At 47.9% G+C, this 20,189-nt stretch overlaps 1 protein-coding gene across 28 annotated transcripts in view; it reads left to right on the top strand.

Annotated features, from left to right (window-relative positions):
* Positions 1 to 18,302, top strand: part of EPB41L1 (erythrocyte membrane protein band 4.1 like 1) — a 156,463-nt gene extending 138,161 nt beyond the window's left edge. For 14 of the 28 annotated variants that reach the window (XM_065565770.1, XM_065565773.1, XM_065565782.1 and 11 more), the window contains 10 exons: positions 397 to 504; positions 1,830 to 2,228; positions 4,091 to 4,201; positions 5,244 to 5,324; positions 5,642 to 5,704; positions 7,236 to 7,331; positions 8,303 to 8,383; positions 11,688 to 11,804; positions 13,800 to 13,942; positions 14,635 to 18,302. In XM_065565770.1, coding sequence (XP_065421842.1) covers positions 397 to 504; positions 1,830 to 2,228; positions 4,091 to 4,201; positions 5,244 to 5,324; positions 5,642 to 5,704; positions 7,236 to 7,331; positions 8,303 to 8,383; positions 11,688 to 11,804; positions 13,800 to 13,907 — 1,164 coding nt within the window. In that variant the 3' untranslated portion in view covers positions 13,908 to 13,942; positions 14,635 to 18,302. Of the gene's footprint in view, positions 1 to 396; positions 505 to 1,829; positions 2,229 to 4,090; positions 4,202 to 5,243; positions 5,325 to 5,641; positions 5,705 to 7,235; positions 7,332 to 8,302; positions 8,384 to 11,687; positions 11,805 to 12,950; positions 13,943 to 14,634 lie in introns of those variants that run through there. The other 14 variants (XM_065565783.1, XM_065565787.1, XM_065565789.1 and 11 more) reach the window with 6 other exon arrangements.
* The last annotated feature ends 1,887 nt before the right edge of the window (positions 18,303 to 20,189 follow it).

The following is a 20,189-nucleotide window of genomic DNA, read 5'->3' as shown; positions in this document are numbered from 1 at the left end:
CTCCTAAGCTGAATGCAGACCCGCTGGCCAGTCGGTCCATCAGCTTTTGTTTTGTGAACTCCTGACGGTTTGGCTACCTGGAGAATGTCAACTGGGCACACGAGCTTCAATCCCAGGAGCAAGAAGGGGGCGTGGGGGTGCGGATCAGAGAGCTTTTATATTCCCACACACACATGCACATCTAGCAGCAAAATTCCCACGCTTCCAGCTTGTTCCTTGCACTTCTTAATTTGTTGTCCCCTCTTGCTTGGCTTGTGAGTCCCTCTCACCTCCTCCCCACCCCCTTTGGCAAGCTGGTGCCTGGAGGGTGAAATAGCTTTCTGCTGCTCTTGTAAGGCACTGGCTCAGTTCCTTTTGGAGTTCATTGCTAAAGACTAACCCGTTTCTCTAATCCAGAGCAAATCTCAGGAACCAATTTGGGAAGAAAAGGATTTACCTGACCCATCAATAAAAGCCGCCCCGAAAGAAGAGGGTTTAAGGACTGCTATTCCAGTGGTCTCCCAGGTCTCAGTGCTGTTTTACTAACTGCTTCTTACTGTAGTATGAAAGCTCACCTTAACCAGCTGAGGACTGTATGCTTTTGACTCCTTCCCCTATTGCAGAGCTGCTATATATATATACACATACGTGTGTGTGTGTGTGTGTGTATATGTATATGCTCCTCTCGAGTTTGTTGGAGACCCCTATGTCTCATACCTCTCAACCCACCAGTCATCTGGACAAAAGGCAGCCAAGTTGGAACGGTCCGACCAAAGTGGGGGATATCTCTGACTTTGTGACGGCCTGATCCTGAGCACGTCAAGGTCACTGGAAGGCTTTCCATTGACATCAGTGGGCTTTGGTTCAGCCTTTAGAGAGGAGTGAAACCGTTCCTTGAGCAAAAAGCAAATCTTAAAACAAAAATAATGAATAATTCCCAATTTCTGATTCCTGAGCAGCAACCAGGTGGCAAGCAAGGTGGGGTGAAATTTACCCCCTGCTGGGACAGTTGAGAGGTATGTACGTCGTTCGAGAGGAGCCAGCAGAGGAAGGCTATCTCTTTGCTCTGATCCTGTTGTCAATTACACTGATTAAAAACGCAGCTGTTTAAACTTGACTGGGTCCGCTCCGGTTGTTCAGCAAGCTTTTGGGAAGCATTACAGAGTCCGGGCTCGTTCTCACACAAGCGCTCTGTTCAGCTTCCAGCAGGATCCCCTGCAGGGTGATGCCCTGCCCTGTCCTATTCACGGGGCCTCCATGGGTGAACATTGACCATTCCTCCCGTACATCTGATTAAAATGAACACATAAAAACCTAGAGTGATGCCCCAACACAGTGAGTGTAAAACTCTTATAGGGTGATCTCAGTGAAATTGACAAGCTCCTTCACTTCTCCTTGAATACATGCAGCTGATGGAGCTTTTTTCTTTTCTTTCATTCAAAATCCTATCCTTTCCCCCCTTCCCTTCCTTGTTTGTTTTGGTGCCAAACTTACTGACACATAATTGCAGTCTGAGCTGTTTATAAATGTCTCTTAACATACCTGTTGTTTTGCAAACGTCTGCTTCCATCAGGTTCAACGACATGCCTGAGAATTTCTTTGGAACTGTTTTTCTTTATTATTATTATTATTTCTTTTCTAATTCCTCTCTGCAAATCAGACCAAATAAATTTCCCCTGCAAAGTTGCTGCTGTCAAAAGTTTCAGTTTTCATGCTTGAGTTGTGTTTGAATCGCCCTCTGTGACATTTTCCCAGCCGCCTCCTCCCTCTCTCCTGTTGGCTTAGCTGGCCCTAGCCTGCCCTTTGGAATTTACGGTCTTAGTCTCTCTTCGCCATTGTGTCTCATTCAGAGAGCGGGAGCGAGGGAGGGCGCAGAGGAGAAAGCGAAGCCACCTCGGCACAGGGCTCCTGAGAGCGACACTGGGGATGAGGAGCAAGACCAGGAGAGGGATTCGGTCTTTCTGAAGGACAACCATCTGGCCATCGAACGAAAGTGCTCGAGCATCACGGTCAGCTCGACCTCCAGCCTGGAAGCCGAAGTAGACTTCACTATGATCGGTGACTTCCACAGCACAGCCTTTGAAGACTTCTCCAGAAGTCTGCCTGAGCTCGATAAAGACATGAGTGAGAGGGAAGCTGAAGGTGCGATTTCCTCCCAGGATACTGACAAAGCAACTCCTGGCCAAGAAGAAGATGCCAAGGAAGGGGAGCAGGGCTCCCACCATATCCCAGAAGTGTCCCACTTTGAGGTACTATGGGGAGCCATGCCACAAGACTTGTGTTTCAGTGTCGTCATCTCACAGTGTTATCTGTCTTGGCATCTGGCATTGTTTGACCAGCATGCTCCTTGCATCTGTTTGGAAGAGCATGCCAGCTTTCAGACAATCCAGAGATCCTCTGGAGTGTTTGTTTTCCCCAAATGAATGTTGTCTCTGTTTTGCATGCTGTTTTCGACTCCTCCAGGTGCATGATTATATTGTGTAAGTGTGTCCATGCATCTAGCTGAAAAAGCCGTCGTCATCTTAACTCATTGTGTTTGGCTGGCTACCCCATGCCTGTACTGTAGCAGCATGCACGGGTGAGTGGTGTGTTTCTCTTAACCCAAATCTCTGTTCCTGTGTGTTGCATGAATTTAACAAATAGCATGCGTGTTGAAGTAACGTGTACTGTGGTCATAAAGGGGGATAAGCACCTTACATAAGGGCTGGTGGGACATGGCAAAAAGGTCTGTGATGATTCCTGTGAGGGGAGTAGTTATAATATGATCAGGCTAAACAAATTGCACATGGAGTTGCTGGAGAAACTAAAGGTGTCCAAATGCCAAAGAGAACAGGGCAGAGCAAGAACCCCAGTGAAAGAAGCATTGTGCTCTCTGCAATTCTGAAACTGGGTCCAAGTCCTCAGTTCCTTACCATGGATTGTGTCTTCCAGCCTTCAGTGTTCCCAAGTCCCTCCTGTCTTCCGCAGGTTGGACATTTTACTCTGTGCAGATTGGCACTGCTATCCAGAGAACCAAACTCCCTGCCTTTCAAATCAGGGGAGATCTGCCCCCTCGGCCAATGCCCCTGTCCCCCTAGAATAGCACCCTGATAGAGTTGCTGTTTTTCACCACCTGGGCCCAGGCTCCAATTTGGTGTAACTGACATGTGGCGCCCCCCTCAAGCCCTTCCCCATGAGGAAATTCACACCAGGTCCCTGCAGAGCCAAATGTTAGGACCAAACTCAAGCAGGGTCAAGGCCAAGAAATTAAACCAACATCCCCACAGGCATCCTCAGGGTGTTTGAGCTGAAGCCTGTGCTCAGAGAATACATCCCAGAGACCTGGGCCTCGAATTCACCCAGTACCGCACCAGGATACAGCCTGGCAGAGGTGGGGAAGTGACTGCATCCTCCCCTCTGCCAGGATGGCCTGCAGAGACCAGCACAGCCCATAAAATGAAGGCAGGGGCATGGCCAGGGCAACTGGGTGAGTGCTGGATCAGCACATCCCCTGAGCAACCTTCACCAGCAGGGTTCCAGCTGGATGGACAGGGGCTGGTCACATGTTTCTGCCCCTCAGAGTTAGTCCTCCTCTGCCCTGCATCCCTGAGGGTCAGGCTGGCTCCACGCACCAACATGGGTGAACCTAATCCATCATTACAAAGCTTCCCTAGGCCACCAGTGCAATGAGTTTGGTGGGTCTCATTCCAATCTCGAGTGGCTGTTTGTCACAAACCAGGAGACGCTTTGCAGCCTGCTCAGGAGAAGGCCTGCTGAAGGAGCGTCAGCTCGGGATTGGGGTGCACAGGCTAATTGTGTGGGGAAGCCTGCACAGTGCCTGTGTGCATTATGGGCGACACTGGTCCGTGCTGTTTTTTTCTCAGTGTAAAGAGGCCTACAGTTACCCAAGACAGTGACCTTGCAAATGCAGCTCGGGCCTCCTAGCACCCACAGCTCTTCCCAGCAGTGTTACTTGGTCCAGGGACTGCAGGAGGCGGGTACTAACATGTGCAGCTTAGGGAAAGAGGTGCAATTCAGTACACACTAAGATGCTGTTGCATTTTTAACCGAAGCCCAGGAACCAACGCAGTTTCACGCAATCTGTTGCTGACTTGCTGTGTTCCCTCTGCAGTCATCCGTTCTGAAAACAGAGGCTGTGACTGTCAGCTCGGTGACTGGCACAAAGAAGGCAGAACCAGAGGTCTCCGTGCACCACAGAGTCACCACGGCGGAAACAACACAGGTGACTTGCTCCTTTGCACTTGCTGAGTTTTACTCCGCAGCACGGCACTGCCATTCAAAAAGTGCGAGAGCCAGCAGCTTTGCACCACCATGCTTTCTGTGGAGCCTCATTCTGGAGTTAACAAAATCCCCAGACTGCAGGGGAAATAAAAGCAAACCAAACAGGTTCTTCCTCTCACCCCTCGGGGGTTGGAGACCCCTGGCCACACACATAGGATTCATTTCTGGGGCCTGGTCTACACCTAAAACCCTAGCGACATTGCTCAGGGCTGTGAAAGATGTCATGCCCTGTGGGACGTAGTTCAACCTAACCACTGGTACAGACCTGGCTAGACCTTGCTACCACCTTTCAGAGAGGTGGATTCACTACATTAATGGAAAAACCTCTTCTGGTGATGTAGCGTCTACACTACAATGCTACAGGCCCAGCTACAGCGCCATAGCTTAGCCATGGTAGTGTAGACATACCATTAGATCAGGTGAGGTTTTTAAAATGTGCTGGTCAGTTTTGTGGGGTTTCTTTTTAATCCTTTAAAATGGTAGGCCTTCCTCAGCAGAGACCACAGATTAGACGGAGCAAAGACTGACGAGCCCTCTTCTTATCTAGAGACGTCAAATCAAGGCCCCATCCCACTCCTGGCTCTTAAAGAACTTTTCTCTCACACTTTTCTCACAGCACTTTTCTCTCACATACCCCCCCCTCCGCACGCGTCACTTGAATATGGGATTGGTGTGCAGCATTGCTGTGCATTGCTCTCTGGCTGTTGTGCTCCTCCCACAGGAGGCTGCCTTGGTGGGAGGCAAATAACAGAGACCTTTTGGTTTGCATTCCTGTTCATTAAACACATCGCACCAGGCTAGTTACTGCCCATCTGCAGCTTCAAGACCTGTCTACGGCTTCCCTACCCCCAGTGTGTCACTGCTCCAAGGCACTAACGTTTTGTCAGCAAGTGCAGACAAAGCAGACCAAGCGCTCCTTTCCAGCTGGCTAACTCCCCGGCTGTATCCGCGTGGACTCACCAGGTCTCCCCTTCCCTTGGCAGGTCGACAGAGGCACCACGGGCGGAAAAGAGACAACAGCCACGTCCCACATCGTCACCACAGAAAGCATATCAGTGACCTCAGTAAGCATGTGCCTCTGGGGAGCCAGGCCATCTTCTCCTGGGGTCCCCAGGTGGCGGTGTCTAATTGCGTCCTCCCTCATTGATTGATTCCTGGGTGCTGAGTGAGAGGGAGCGGCCCTGAGCTGGGTGGGGGGCTTGGCAGGGGGCGCTGTTCCATTGGGGACAGGGACGGAAGGGCGCTCTGTCCCTGGCCATTTGAAGATGCCAGCAAACGAAGGGAGAGGCCTACAGACCTCCCGTGTTTCTGATGCTCCCCTCCCAGCTGTTTGTCCTGCTTGTGTCCATGCCAAAGCTCCAATGTAATGTTGTTCCTCCAGGATCACAGTACCAAGCCTGGGAAGGGAATGAGCCCCGCTACCGAACTTCGCTCCATATCTCCGGTGAGTTGAGAAGGTGCTTCTACTTCCCAGGTTTCTGTGCTGGACAGAGGCCCTGGGGGAGCTGCAGGGATGCTGTCTGGCTGTGAAATGCCACCCCTTGGAGCTGGCCCTTGGCTCAGGGTTTAGGCTGTTCTCAGTTGGTAGCTCACGCACCTGCTGCATTATCTTTTCCTGGGTGCAGACACCCTCCTCCAGCATGGGGCCGGAGTGCACCATCTCCTTGCTGAGAGATTTCTGTGGAGCAGGAAGGGAGGACAGGCTGGCCATCCCACTTGCCTAAGGAATGCAGGGCAAGGCAGGACCTGGAATCTTCCACCTGGTGACTCTCTATTGTCCAGAACAAGCACACACATTGAACACAGATTGGGACCGGAGAGCTCCCTAGGCTCACTCCTCACTCAGGCAAAGGTCTCATTGACTCCAGGGGAGCTCTGCTTGAGCAGCAGCGTGCAGGGGTTGGTCCAATATCACTAAGGCTTTGGAGCCGCAAGAGGTCAATGTCATGCACCAGCTGCAGATCCCTCTTCTCGGGCTCAATCCTGTGGGGTGATGCTCGGCTTCCATCGATGTCCATGGTCAGCAATTTGCAGGGCGCACTCAGTACCTTGCAGGATCAGGCCGTTAGAGCAGCACGTTCTGTTTTACTGCTTTCCCCCTTTGATTACTACTAGGCGGGGTAAAGCCCGGCCCGATGCTGCCCCCTGTTCCAGGTCAGTCACTTACCAGAGCCTACATCCCAAAGAAGCACAGACACTTGGGGTGCCTGCAGCAGAGAAGGGGGTACATGCATCCAGCCCATGCACTCAGAGGAAAATTGCATCTGTCCTTAACTCTTCTGTGTTTGGAGTTGGGTATAAAACAAAGGACCCTAAAGAAATGCAATAGAATGGAATTGTGTTCCCCATTGGGAGGGGTCCTCTCTGCTGCTCCATCAGCTGTTGTGGTTGCTCCGGAGATGACAGCCTGTCCCCACAAAAACACTCAGACCAGTTGTAAGCCTCTCTCTTGCCTTGCAAACTCTTCACCCCTCTGCAGGGCAGCCAAGCAGCAATTCATGGGCTGACAGGCTGAGTAATAGCCTTGGCTCTCTGAGCCCCACTTCTCTCTCTTCACTCCTTTTTTTTATCTTTCTCTCCCATCATGGGCTGGCTCCCAGTCTCATACAGGGAGGGCAGGGCTGGACTCAGCCAGACCCTGCTAGCACAGCTCTCCCTCTGGTTGCACTCTCTCCTTGTGGAAGGACTATGAGAAGCACAAAGGCCCTGGTGGTGGGTGATCCAAGCCCTAACTCCCAACCTCCACAGCACAGCACAGAGCCAACCTAGGAGCAGGCCTGGAAGACAGTGAAAGAGAGAAAAGGAATGAAGAAAGAATAGGGACGTTTGAATGATCTGTCCTGAGAACCGTGAAGTTGTAAGCTTTCTGGCATCCTCCCAAGCCCCACACTGATAGCATTAGGGGAAGTGGCATTACTGACAAGGGCTCCATTGCCCTTGGTCCTGTTGACGGATGTTCCTTGCGTGTTCTGTAGATCACCAGCAGCTCTGCTGGGAAGGAAGTTCTCACCAGCATATTTGGTGCCACCGCAGAAACCCTCTCCACCTCCACCACTACCCACGTTACCAAGGTAAGAATGACGAAGGCACAAAGTCAGGAGTGGGACATCACCAAAACATAATACCTTGTGGGCAGGCTGTGGGTTCCTTAAGAAAACAGCTTCCGTTGGGAGAGGAAGGACTTGTACACCAGATTGTAATGTACACCAATTGGAAACAGCAAACGCATCATCCCATAGTGGCCCATGACTGACGCCATTTACATAGCAACTGAACATGCAAGAGTCCTTTACCATTTAAAGTAAATGGGGCACTTTCAGCATTGGTATAAGTGGGTTCCACTTCATTGGGGCCACTAGCATCGGGGTGAATTTGGGCCAATGTGTTTCTGCCATTTGTGGCTGTGTCCTACATTTCAGGAAGGAAGGCAGTTCGCAGTGTGCATGTCATATATTTATACACACCAGGGACAAATCCGATCTACTAGGAAAGTGGGGGATTTTACCAGTGAGGCAGAGAGAAATGTTCTGAGTTGGGTTGGATTTCTAAATTGCTCGGCATTGCCCCAGCTCCCCCTGATTTAATTGGGAGCAGAGTTAGGTCGGTGCTGAGCACTTTTGAAAATCTCACCTACCACACCTAATGCCAAACCAATGAAGAGAGCCATTTCCAAACCCAAGAGCCCTCCAGGGAAAACCACCCACACAGGTGCCCAATACTGGGGCAAATACACTGATCTCAGCTCTTGGGGTGACACACAGGGAACGTGGGATCTCAAATTCAGCAGCTAACGTAGGACGCAAACCATGGAAGGCTTTAAGGATCAACTTCAATGCCTTGAACTGCATCCCCAAGTGAACAGGAGGCCAGTGCAGTCTGTGGAGCACTAGCGCAATATGTTCCCTTTGGCCCTACCCACCAAGCAATCAGACTGCTCTGTTCTCCACTAGCTGAAGCTTGAGCAGCCTCCAAGGCAGCCACCTGTCTAGTGCGTGAGAATCATCCAGTCTGTGGACTCATCCTGCCCCCTTTTCCATTTCAGACTGTGAAAGGAGGGTTTGCAGAGACCAGAATAGAGAAGCGGATCATTATTACGGGAGATGAAGATGTGGATCAAGACCAGGTAGGAGGGAAACCTGTGGGAGGCCATTCAGTACTGTTAGGGGACCTTCAATGGTGACTCTTTCCTGCACTCGTTTCCTACGAGTCCGTCCACAGCCCAGCTATCACTGGGAAGTGCTTGCTTCCCTGAATGGATCATTCGCACCAGGGTGTGGAGGAGGGGATCAACTGGGGTGGAGGTGATATAGGGGTACAGCAAGCTCTGCACTCACAGCAAAGCCTGTCTGTGCCCTGAGCAAGTGACGTGAAAGGTGCTACCCCATTTGGGCCTACAGTCAAAACAACATGGTCGTTTGATTTATGCTGGCCAGTAGCATCATCCAGTCTAGAGTCTCCCACCAGTGTTGCTTTAAGTAACGAGGAAACAGCACATGCTTGCTCTTCTCGGGTGTAGCTAACTGTTTGGACAGTGAACACAGGCTGGCCGCTGGGGTGGCATAGCTGTAATTGAGATTACACTCTAACCACCAGAGGAGGGAGTGGATTGAACACATAAGCCAAGCACAATAAAAAAGAAATCCAAAACAAGGATTAAATTCAAACAAGGAACCAGACTGTGGAATCCTCGAAGGGTACGTCCACACTGCAGGCGCAAGTGCGAATGGTACGTGCCCTAGCTGTACTCTAGCTAGCTCACTGAATATAGCAGTGAGGATGTGACCGCATGGGCTTCAGTGCTGGCTGTACAAGCAAGTACGTACCCAGGGGGATCAGTTGGGCTTGTGCAGCCCAGTCTGAAGCCCGCGTCTCAGCATCCTCACTGCTATGTTTAGCAAGCTAGCTATAGTACAGCTAGCAGGGGTATGTCTACACAAGCTATAAAGCATACCTGCGGCTGCACTGTAGACACTCTTAGAGTCAAATAGGTTTGATTTCTTTCTTTTTTTTTTTTTTACAAGCAGAGCGTTCTTATAGCTGGAGTTGTCATTTGCGTATTGCAACACTCTCTAGAGCAAACTGGACCTTCCATCTCCTTCTCTATGGAGTTTTGCTGTAGCCCATCACACTCCAAGTGCTTTCAGTGAATGTATTTGTAGTGTTGAAGCGCTCTCTTTGTGAATGAGTAGTAGAGGGTGACACAAGTCTCTTGGACAGAAGAGCCGGCTTCCAGGCACTGGTCCAGGACACGCTTCCTTACTTTATTTTATAATACCGTTAAGAAAATCTCAACAATACAAAGTACACAAAAAACTAAACGTAAAAACAAAGTTCTCTTAAAAGGAGCAACAGAGGGTCCTGTGGCACCTTTGAGGCTAACACAAGTACTGGGAGCATAAGCTTTCGTGGGTAAGAACCTCACTTCTTCAGATGCAAGTACTTGCATCTGAAGAAGTGAGGTTCTTACCCACGAAAGCTTATGCTCCCAGTACTTCTGTTAGCCTCAAAGGTGCCACAGGACCCTCTGTTGCTTTTTACAGATTCAGACTAACACGGCTACCCCTCTGATACTTAAAAGGAGCAGAATCTAAAATATTAGCTTAACACAAAGAATTGCTGAAGGTCCTCTGCTAGGAGTTCAGTGATGAAGACTCAGATGTTCTGCATCTCTAGCTGAAGAAATCTGGCAATAATATTTGCAAACTCATGGATGATAGGAGAGGTCCTGGAAGACTGGAGAATGGCTAACATAGTGCCCATGGAAAGGGAAAAGAGGAGCTGGGAAACTATAGACCAGTCAGCCTGACCTCAATACCTTGGAAGCTACTAGAGTAATGTATAAAACATTCAATTTGCGAATACCTGGAGGATGAAGTGGTGATTACTAGCAGCCGGCATGGATTTACCAAGAACAAATCATGCCAAACCAGTTTGATTGCCTTCTTTAACAGGGTAACTGGTTTGGTGGATAAGGGGAATGCGGTGGACATAATATAGCTGGACTTCAGCAAGGCTTTTGACACAGTCCCACATGACATTCTGGAGAAATGCAGGCTTGGCAGAACTAACATTAAATGGATACATAATTAGTTAAACAACTGCAAGCAAAGAGTAACTATTAATGGAAACATGTCAGATTGGAGGGAAATCTCAAGTGGAGTTCCACAGGGATCTCTTCTGGGTCTGGTTTGGTTTAACATCTTTATTAATGACCTGGATGTAGGACTAGAGAACATCCTGATGAAATTTGCAGATTACACAAAGCTAGAGGGGTTGTCAACACTTTAGAGGATTGAGCTAAAATTCAGAGTGATCTTGATAAATTGGAGAACTGAGCTATAGACAACAAAATGAATCCAACAAAGACAAATGTAAGGTGCTACACTTAGGGAAGAAAAACCAAATGCACAAATACAGAATGGGGGATAACTGGCTGGGCAGCAGCACTGCTGAGAAGGATCTGGGAGTTGTGGTGGATCACAACCTCAACGTGAGTCAGCAATGTGATGCTGTTGTAGGTTGTATTAACTGAGGCATAGCATGCAAGTCAGGGGAGGTGATGGTATCACTTTGCTCAGTGCTGATTAGGCCTCAGCTGGAGTACTGTGTTCAGTTTTGGTCATCAATGTATAAAAAGGATGTAGAGAAACTGGGAAGGATCCAGAGGTGAGCAACAAAGATGATCAAAGGGATGGAATGCCTGCTGTATGAGCAAAGGCTGAAGGAACTAGGTATGTTTAGTTTGGAAAAGAGGAGATTAAGGGGGGACATGGTATCGGTCTTCAAATACTTGAAAGGCTGCCATAAAAAAGATGGAGAAAAGTTGTTTTTTCTTACCACAGAGAGCAGGACAAGACGCAATGGGTTCAAACTACAGCGTAGTAGACTTAGATTAAATTTCAGGAAAACCTTCCTAACTGTAAGGACAGTGGAACAGACTGTCTAGGGAGGTTGTGGAAACTCTTTCACTGGAGGTTTTCAAAAGGAGGCTGGAGAGCCATCTGTCTTGGATGATTTAGACACAACAAATCCTGCATCTTGGCAGAGAGTTAGACTAGATGACCCTTGGTCCCTTCTATCACTATGATTCTACAGAAAATAAGTCCAGCAAAGAATGATGAATAGAACATCCTAGGGTTTTACAAATCCTTGGTCAGCTAGTAGGCAAGTTGTGCTAGCAGGTCATTACCCACAGATTCAGCTTTGAATCTCTGTCTTTGGGTTCGCAGGGATGGTTAAGCTTCTCGAGAATTCAATCCAAACCCAGTTCCTTTCGTGCCCAACCTTAGCCATGAGTAGTTTCACATGCCCTGGGCCCATTTTCTGACATGCTTGTGGCTTGCTCCAGAAGTAATGCTAATCTTGGCTATTAACAAAAGATGTAACTGACATTGTGGTAAATACTCTGACATTGTTCTGGTTTACAGGCATTAGCTTTGGCAATCAAAGAGGCAAAACTACAGCACCCTGACATGCTGGTAACCAAAGCTGTGGTATATAGAGAAACAGAACCATCTCCAGAGGAAAGGGACAAGAAACCTCAGGTATGTATAGAAGTTACAAATAGAGCCTCTCTCACGGGTACAATATATATATAGGTTACTGTGCAGGCAGGGCATCCTCCATAGGTGCAATATGCTAGAATTGATAAATGGTACAAGCAGGAAGTCCTTCACAGATGTAATTTATTGACAACAATACAGGCAGGGAACCCCTCACAGCTATGATGCATAAGTGATGATACAGGCAGAGCCTCTCTCATATTGTAGTTACAGTAGGAAATAGTGTAGATTAGAGCCATGAACAACTTTTTAAAAGGACCTCTAGGAGCAGCCTCTGAGACGGGCTACGGGGACTGCTTTGCTGCCCAATTATCCTGGCTACTTGCAAAGCAGTTCTGTGAGCAGCACCATGTGTTCAGTGTTCTTTATCTAGGGTTGTCACAATGACTGTTCTAAAGGCCTTATCTTGGGGCCCAGTGTTTATCCCATTTCTTTTTGCACAGCCCCTCCTTACTTCCAAATACCCTCAGATTTCCTTCCTAGGAACCTTCTGTCAGTTCTCTTAATCGTTTCCCCAGTGTGTGGTGTTTCACTCATCGTCTGTCTTAGACACTATGGGATAGGTTTGCAAAGGGCTTCCAAAAATGGCCATGTTTGTGACCGAGCCCATTTGCATATTCTAAGAACCCACATTTGCAACTGGAGAGGGATATCTGTGTATGCTCCAGGAGACTGGACTGTCCTATCCAGAGGCCTGGGAATGGCCCAGAGAGCTTTTACCATCTGATTGCTGTGAGAAGACCCGTGACCACATCACCAAACCCACCACTACCATTGTCCTCCTTGTTATCGGGCTCAGCATAGACTGACTGAGCGCGGTATTGCAAGTGCCCGTTCTGTGGGTAAAGTGAGGACTTTAGTCTTCAGGTTCTGCCAGCCAGCTACCACTCACCAGCACTACGTTCATCAGGAATAATTGTTTTTAATTGCTTTTTTTAAAACCTGCCCAGTTCCCCAAGTTGCCTCCTTCTAAATGTCCATATGCCAGTGCTAAAGCATGTATTTTGCATGCGCAGGCTGGTGCACTCTCACAAACTCCAGGCATTTCCGGAGCCCTCTTGAAAACATGGCTCTGTTTTTTGTTTTTCTATTTCTGATTGATCTAAATAATCTTGCTTTAAATTTCAGGGCTGGAGGTTGGAATTTTGAAAAATGGATGTTCGTAGTATCCCATTTCACGTGTTAGTCATCCGTTAAACAGGCATCCTGAGCTCATAAATGAAACAGACAGACTCTATTGTGTATAGACGCAATGGGCCAAATGCAACCCTGATGTGACCCTGTCAGCTTCAGAGGACATGTATCTGAGATGACTTTGGCCAGATGTCCAGAGACATTGGCACAGATACCAGAGATAGCTGGAACCGAGAGCTGTCAAGTTTAAAATGTTTGGGTTTTGTTTGTTTTTGCACCTAAGCAGCTCGTAAGCTTTCATCACAATAGAAATAGTAAGGAAAAGGCAACAATGAGCTAATAAGGCAGCACAGGGACCTCAAACAAGGGGAAAAAAGAGCAAGGGGCTGCATCACCATTATATCGACAACAAAGCAAGGCAAAAGGGAGTCTAAAATAAAGGAAGACTGTGAAAGCTTGGTCACTGCAGTAAAATATGGGGCTAAAATCTCAGTCATGGCTAAGGCTACGAGTTTGTCATGGAGGGCATGGGAGTCGCAGTGACTTTCCAGGACCTCCGTGACTTCTTCAGCGGCCGATGCGCCTGGCCTGGGGCCACCTGAGCAGCTCAAGCAGCCCCTGGGCCAGTTGCACTGCCTGCTGCTGAGGCAGTCTCAGGCCACTGCGCCCCCCTTCCCCAGCAGCAGCAGGAGTTTGGGTGTGGGAGGGGGTTGGGGCGCGGGAGGGGGTGAAGGATCTGGGCGGCATTTACCTCGGGGGTACCCTGGAAACGGCGACATCCCTCCGCTCCTAGGTGAAAGCGTGGCATGGCTAGGGGACTCTAAGCCCTGCCTCCGCCTGCAGGCACAACCCCCGCAGCTTCCATTGGCCACGGTTCCTGGCTGCGGAGCCGGCGCTTGGGGTGGAGGCAGCATGCAGAGTTGTCTGGCCACACCTCTGCCCAGGAGCTGAGGGATGTTGCCACTTCCAGGGAGGCGCAGAGCCAGGTAGGGAGCCTGCCAGCCCCCCCAACCTCCCCTCCCCCAGCACCAGTGAGGGTCCTGGGCTGCACTGGCGGTGCCCCCTGGGGTGCCCTTTCCCCCTTGAGCACCTGCGGTGCCCCCCCGGTCATGCTCCTCCCCCCCCCCCCCGATTTAGTCAGGGGTATATAGTACAACTCATGGATAGGTCACGGGCCATGAATTTTTGTTTACTGCCCATGTCCTGTCCATGACTTTTACTAAAAATACCCGTGACTAAAACGTAGCCTTAGTCATGGCCCAATCCTGCAAGGTACTGTTTGCCAACAATTCCAATTACTTTAATAGATTATAAGGCTGAAAACTAGGAGACTATGATTATTTGATCCTGCATAACAGACAATACCAGAGAATCACCTGGTAATTTGTACATCTTTTAGAAAGATATCCAGTCTTTATGTAATGACTTCAAGTAATGGGGACTCTACCAATGACTTCAATGAGACCTCGCAGGATTGGACCCTTACAATAGGGCAACCACATTTAAATCAGTTGCACTGCACCAGCGTCATGAGAGTAGACTATATCCCCTTGTGTTTGCAGCTTGATTGTCTGGTGCCTTAATACAAGAAAAAAGCTCTTTATAAACCAATAAATAATAATAACCAAATGAGAAAGGAAATGCTCCATGATCAATCATTTCCGTCTGCCCTGTGCAGGAATCTTGACCGCCGTGTTCACAGAAGTTGGCATCTCTATTCAAACCCAACTCGGAGAACAATGAAGAAGGGGCCTTCCTGCTGGATTCCTCAATGAGACCTAGACGTCCTGGCTGCAACGTTAATGGCGAGAGACAAAATTTTTTAAAAAAGGAATAGCAAATATATAATATATATATATATATTATATATATATATACACAGGAAACAAAATGCATCCTTGCACTGCTGCTATATGCTGGAGGTGAATTGCAAACAGCAACATCAACAATAACACACAAAACCAACCGCCTACTTTAGCCTTTGCAAACAAATTGAAGAATTGACTGGATTCATCAGAAAAACAAACAAAAAATCATGATAATAACAATAATATTATTAACATACAATAAACCGCCATTTTGCATGTTACATTTAAAGGACACACAACTCATGGGTTCATTTGTTGCACACTGAATGGAAAGGAAACGTGCTTTGCAACAAAGCAGCAAACAAAAAAACTCCAACAACCCACAAGCAGATGCAAAACTATTCCCCACCTAAGGAAAGAAGAGAGAGAACCATTGAATTGTTTGATTACTTTGTAATTATTTTCTGCTTCAGGATGTGTGGTGATCATCCCTCTTCCCATTCCATGCTAGTTCTGTTTCATCATTTTTTGGTTCTGTTCTTACTCCCCCCACTTGTCCTTCCTTCTCTTTCCTCTGTCCCCTTGTCCGGTCTCTTGTTCTGCTGAAGGTAATAAGAACAGATCTCATTTAAAACAAAACAAAACCTATATGTATATGGTTTCTCATTTATAAAAATGCAGTCTGTAGGGGTTTCATATGAATGTGCTTTTAAGTTATGTATATTATATATAACTGGGGGTGTGGAGTGGGGGGTGGGAAACAATATTAAAATAATTAAACAGTGCTGGTAAGTTTGCTGATGACATTTTTAAATTATAATTGTTTGGTTGACTGTGGTTGATATACTATGAGAATCTTAGCTCACACTGATATCCCACAAGAAGAGAACAGGGAACATTTCATTAGCTGCTGCTCTTTGGGGGGGTGGGATGGGACGTTTGCCACTGAGTTGATGCACTGTGGCAGGAGGGGTTGGTGTAGTGACACAGTGTATGGTGTTTGTAATTGGTTGGTTGGTGATAAGGGAGTGCTCAGCAACATGGAGGGGTGGGGGACTGGGAAAGAAGGAATGGACTGCATCCATTTACCATTACCAAAATGTGCCAGACAGAAATGTCTCCCCATGCCCCCAATCCAAAGATGTTGAGGTTGTTTGGAGACTCAAGGTTAGACCGTTTGATTCCCATGCTTCCCGCCTCTAGCAGTCTTTGACTCCTCAGGTCTGGAGCCCTAGCAGCAGTAGAGGTATCATATCATACTTGTCAGCAGGTTCTTGAAAACCAGGCACCTGGGCTGAGTTAGGGATGCATACAGTGATCCCCCCCTAACCCACTGGTCTAGACACTTGTTTCTAGCTTCATTTCTGAACCTCAGCCCCAGCTTGAGAGCAAGTACCTCTCCATAACAAGCTGTATGTTTGCATTTTGCCAGGGTGGCTGTAGGCTGTGCGACAGCTGCCCTGGCAGGAACAGGCGAATGGCAGCTCCCGCATGGTACTGTCTACTGATACTCTGGCTTAGGGTTGACTCCTGTCCATCGACAGTTGATGAGGAAGATACCATGTGACAAACGTGCAGGGAATAGCAGGTTTACAGGGCTGGATAGAATTGCCCAGTCATCCAGAACTTAGAGGGCAGATGCTGATGAGGCAGTGGGAAGGCAGAGAGGCTGCTTTCCCCACGACTGGTCAGAACTTGGCACTTAGATAAAGTTTTCCTCTGCTGCTGCCTATGGAGTGGAGATTTTGGGCCCAGTCTAGGACCTGAGGCACTGTGTGAGACAGGCAGTTAGGGCAGACTTAGAACCAAAAAAAGAAAAGAAAAGGAAATGAACTGATTTCCAAATGGAATTGTCACCTGAAACTACAGAAGGGTCCACAAACATTGCACTATCTTTGTCTTTATTTCCCCACCCCACACTTAATGCCTGGAGAGGAAGCACATCTAGCTAGTCCCCATGATAGGATCTGGGAATCCTATTGAAAATGGACAACTTGAATATTTAGAATCAGGTGGGCATACCCCATATGATCAATTTCCTACCATAGCAGGGATTCCTGAGTCTCTGGTGGGCCTTGGTCTTTCCAGTTGGCTTCTGGGGGGGAGGGATAGCTCAGTGGTTTGAGCATTGGCCTGCTAAACCCAGGGTTATAAGTTCAATCCTTAAGGGGGCCATTTAGGGATCTGGGGCAAAAATCTGTCTGGGGATTGATCCTGCTTTGAGCAGGGGGTTGGACTAGATGACCTCCTGAGGTCCCTTCCAACCCTGATATTCTATGAGACTGTGTCTCCATGGAGTCTGTTCTCCTTTTGGCACACGGGTTTCTCTTGTAAGCATTAAAGGGATGAGCACTGGCTCCCTGACAATAGCACTGATTCATGTGCTAGTGCCAGTGAGGGTCATTTCAGGCTTCTGATGAATCCAAATGTGTGGTGTTCTCCCTGGATTCTACCTGAAAGTTCACAGCCACCAATAACCTGCTGCTGCTTTAGGGACAACACTCACCAAAACCAAAAGGAGTGACAGCAATTACACAAAGACTTTTTTTTAAAAACACCCAAGTCAGCTGTAAAAAACACATGTGCTTTCAGGAAGAGAAGCCCAACTCAGAGGACCTGTTCCCAAGAGCTGTGCAAGGCATTAAGCCTGTCTGTTCTGCTATCAGAGGGGGTACATTCCCCCATGCATCACACTGGCTGTTTGACACATTTTGAATTTCAAACAACCAAAAAAAAAAAGCTGGTAGAAACTTGATGCTATTGAAATTGAATTAGAGGCTACTTTGAAACCCCAGGAGCCTGATTCTGATCTCGCTCATGCTAGTGTAAAATCTGGAGTCACTCCATTAAAAACAGTGGAGTTGCACTGCTGCAAAATTGGTGGAAGTGAGATTAGAAACAGATCCTGCATGTTCAGAGCTAAAAAACAGTGGACCTATTTCTCTGGATTCCTCACAGTGAGTGACAATGGGGGGGGGGGGAGCATGAGTCTTTTGCTCACCTGGCAAGATGTGGGTTTTATAGATATAGAAATAGATATAATCCACGCCTTGCCAGGTGAGCAATAGACACAAGCTTTTTCTTTATATATTTTTTATATATCTATATTGTTTGTGATGGTGTTGAAGCCGTGCATCACTCTAAGGCCTTGGCTTCCTCCCACCTTCTTCGTCACTGTCGCTGACATTTCAGATTTTTCTTTTCACTATTTTTCTTTTTTCTGGGGGCCTTTCCGTTGAAGTGGGTGGGAGACACGAGTGCCTGTTTGTCCCTAAATCTGCAAGTTCATTTCAAAACTGGCCTGCAATTGCATGAGTGATAATAATAATAAACAGGATTTTTATTTGAAAAGCACCTTACCAACCAACTGCAATGCTCTGTCGTTCCTTCACTAACTCCCCTTTCCTCTTCCCCTGTTCCTCTTCTCCCCTTCGCCCCTTTCAATCATATTCTTTTTCAGTGCTTGGTGGTGTATGCGTGTGTGCTCACTGTTCTTGTATTCAATAAAAGTGAAATAAATGTGTTTGATGCTCAACCAGCTTGTGGCCTGAAACTGACTTTTCTCTGATCTGGACAGTAGAGAATTAGAGGAGGCGCTTTAGACCCAGGTGCTTTACAGGTTGAAAGTATGCCTGCAGGCAGCATTGAGTGAGAGCAGGAAAGAGATTGGACCTTCCCTAGTTAGCCTTGATACAGGACTGGGCAGAATGGGGACAATTCAGGGGTCTATTTAATGCAGAGGTTAAATGGGGGGGGGATGGGTTTCCTAATTTTCTTCCAAGTTTCACCCACAAAATAAGCTCCATCCACACAAGTCACCAGAATGAGATCCTGCTCACAGTACATTCTATGATGTTCAAAATATGAAGGTGCGTGCTCTCTGAGCTCCATTGGGCTGATGGTTCCCCCTTGGTGGGGCTTGAATATGTCCATGGGGTTTGTTGGCTTCTTGGGTCAGGCTCCTACTTGATTGGGTTGGAAGAGGGGCCTATGGGGGTTATAATAACAAATACCAGCCATTTGTGGCACCAAAATGAGACAATACAGTAAATTGTGTAGATCTGTGAACCTCCTTTCTTACATGAGGAATAAAATAGTTTTCTGAAAGCTGAGATTCTGGAGAATGAGGTAGCAGTTTGAGAGAGGTGCCAGTACACCGAACCATTGTGTACCAACTGAATCCAAGCCTGGAGATGGGGACAAGCTGGGACCAAGAGGTTGGATGGGTGTAGTAGGTAGATCGAAACTTAGAGCAAGGTGGGTAAAATTGCCATCCATTTGGGAATTAGGAGTGGGCTGGAAGGCAAATCCTGTCCCTGAAGGGTTTCTTTGTAAGAGAAGGGCAAATTTTGTCTTCATTTCTTCCCTGGACAAGATGGAGGGCATGATGGAAAGCCACAAGCGGATTTCTACTAGTCAAGTCAATGACATGCAATTATTAACACTATTTATGTTCAAACATTATTTTGGAGCTGTTCCATGGTCAGGTTGTATTTTTACTGCTGTGGGGATGTGAGGTTTTGGAGTCCAACCCAGACCAGTACGAGGCCAACAAGCAAACAAAAGTTAAAATTTTCTTTTTAATGGCTCAGATCTAACTTTACAAGTTACGGTCTTTGTTCAAGGTAGTTCTTCAAGTGAGTGTACATGTTGATTCCACCCTTGGTGTGCATGGGATGCGCCCCGTGCACAGTTGGAAATTTTTCCCTCAGTGGTACCTGTTGGGGTGGCTACAATAGACTTTACAAGACCAGCTCTTTGAAGGGTCTTTGCTAGTTTTGGAGCAAATTGACTCCAAGTTCTATTGCTTTGAAGATCTCTAGGACAACTCTAAAGTCCTCTGGTTGTACACTCCAGCCCTATCCAGAAAGCACTTCTGCCCACAGCAGACCCACTGTTACTCTGCCCTGGCTCCTTAGCAGAACCTGCAGAGAAAGAGGAGTAGGGATTACAGGGGGCTTCTCCTTCTCCTGCCTCTGTATCAATGCCTGCTCCATCTAGACACCTAGGGGTGCTAACCAGGCCTTTTGATGGGTTCCCAGCATGCCAGATTCCACTTTCCCCATATTTGCAAACCACCTTTCCCACTTCCTCAGAGCTTGGCCCGGATCTCCTCAGACCACTGGGTACTAAGCGCTGTGGAAATTTATTTCCCCCATCCCTCCCCAGGGACCACTCTCACAAGGAGCACAGCCGCCAGAGGTTCATTCTCTCCTTCAGGTAGAAGTCTCTGTGAGCGGGGAGGGGCCCAGGCTCCAGCTCCAGCTCAGGTCAGTGGCCCTGGACCAGATGTGGGTTTCATTGCTGTGGAAACATATGAGGCCAGTGGCCAGGTCATGAGCTAGTTACCCTCCACCTGAGCTAAGAACATGGCTGATGGAGTCAGGATCTCTGACACGTGAGGACTTCCTCACTCTGTCACCTC

The sequence above is a fragment of the Chrysemys picta genome, chromosome 13, assembly GCF_011386835.1.
Source record: "Chrysemys picta bellii isolate R12L10 chromosome 13, ASM1138683v2, whole genome shotgun sequence".
Taxonomy (NCBI): domain Eukaryota; kingdom Metazoa; phylum Chordata; order Testudines; family Emydidae; genus Chrysemys; species Chrysemys picta.
Note: the sequence above shows the minus strand (reverse complement) of the source record. Positions and strands in the feature narration are given on the sequence as shown.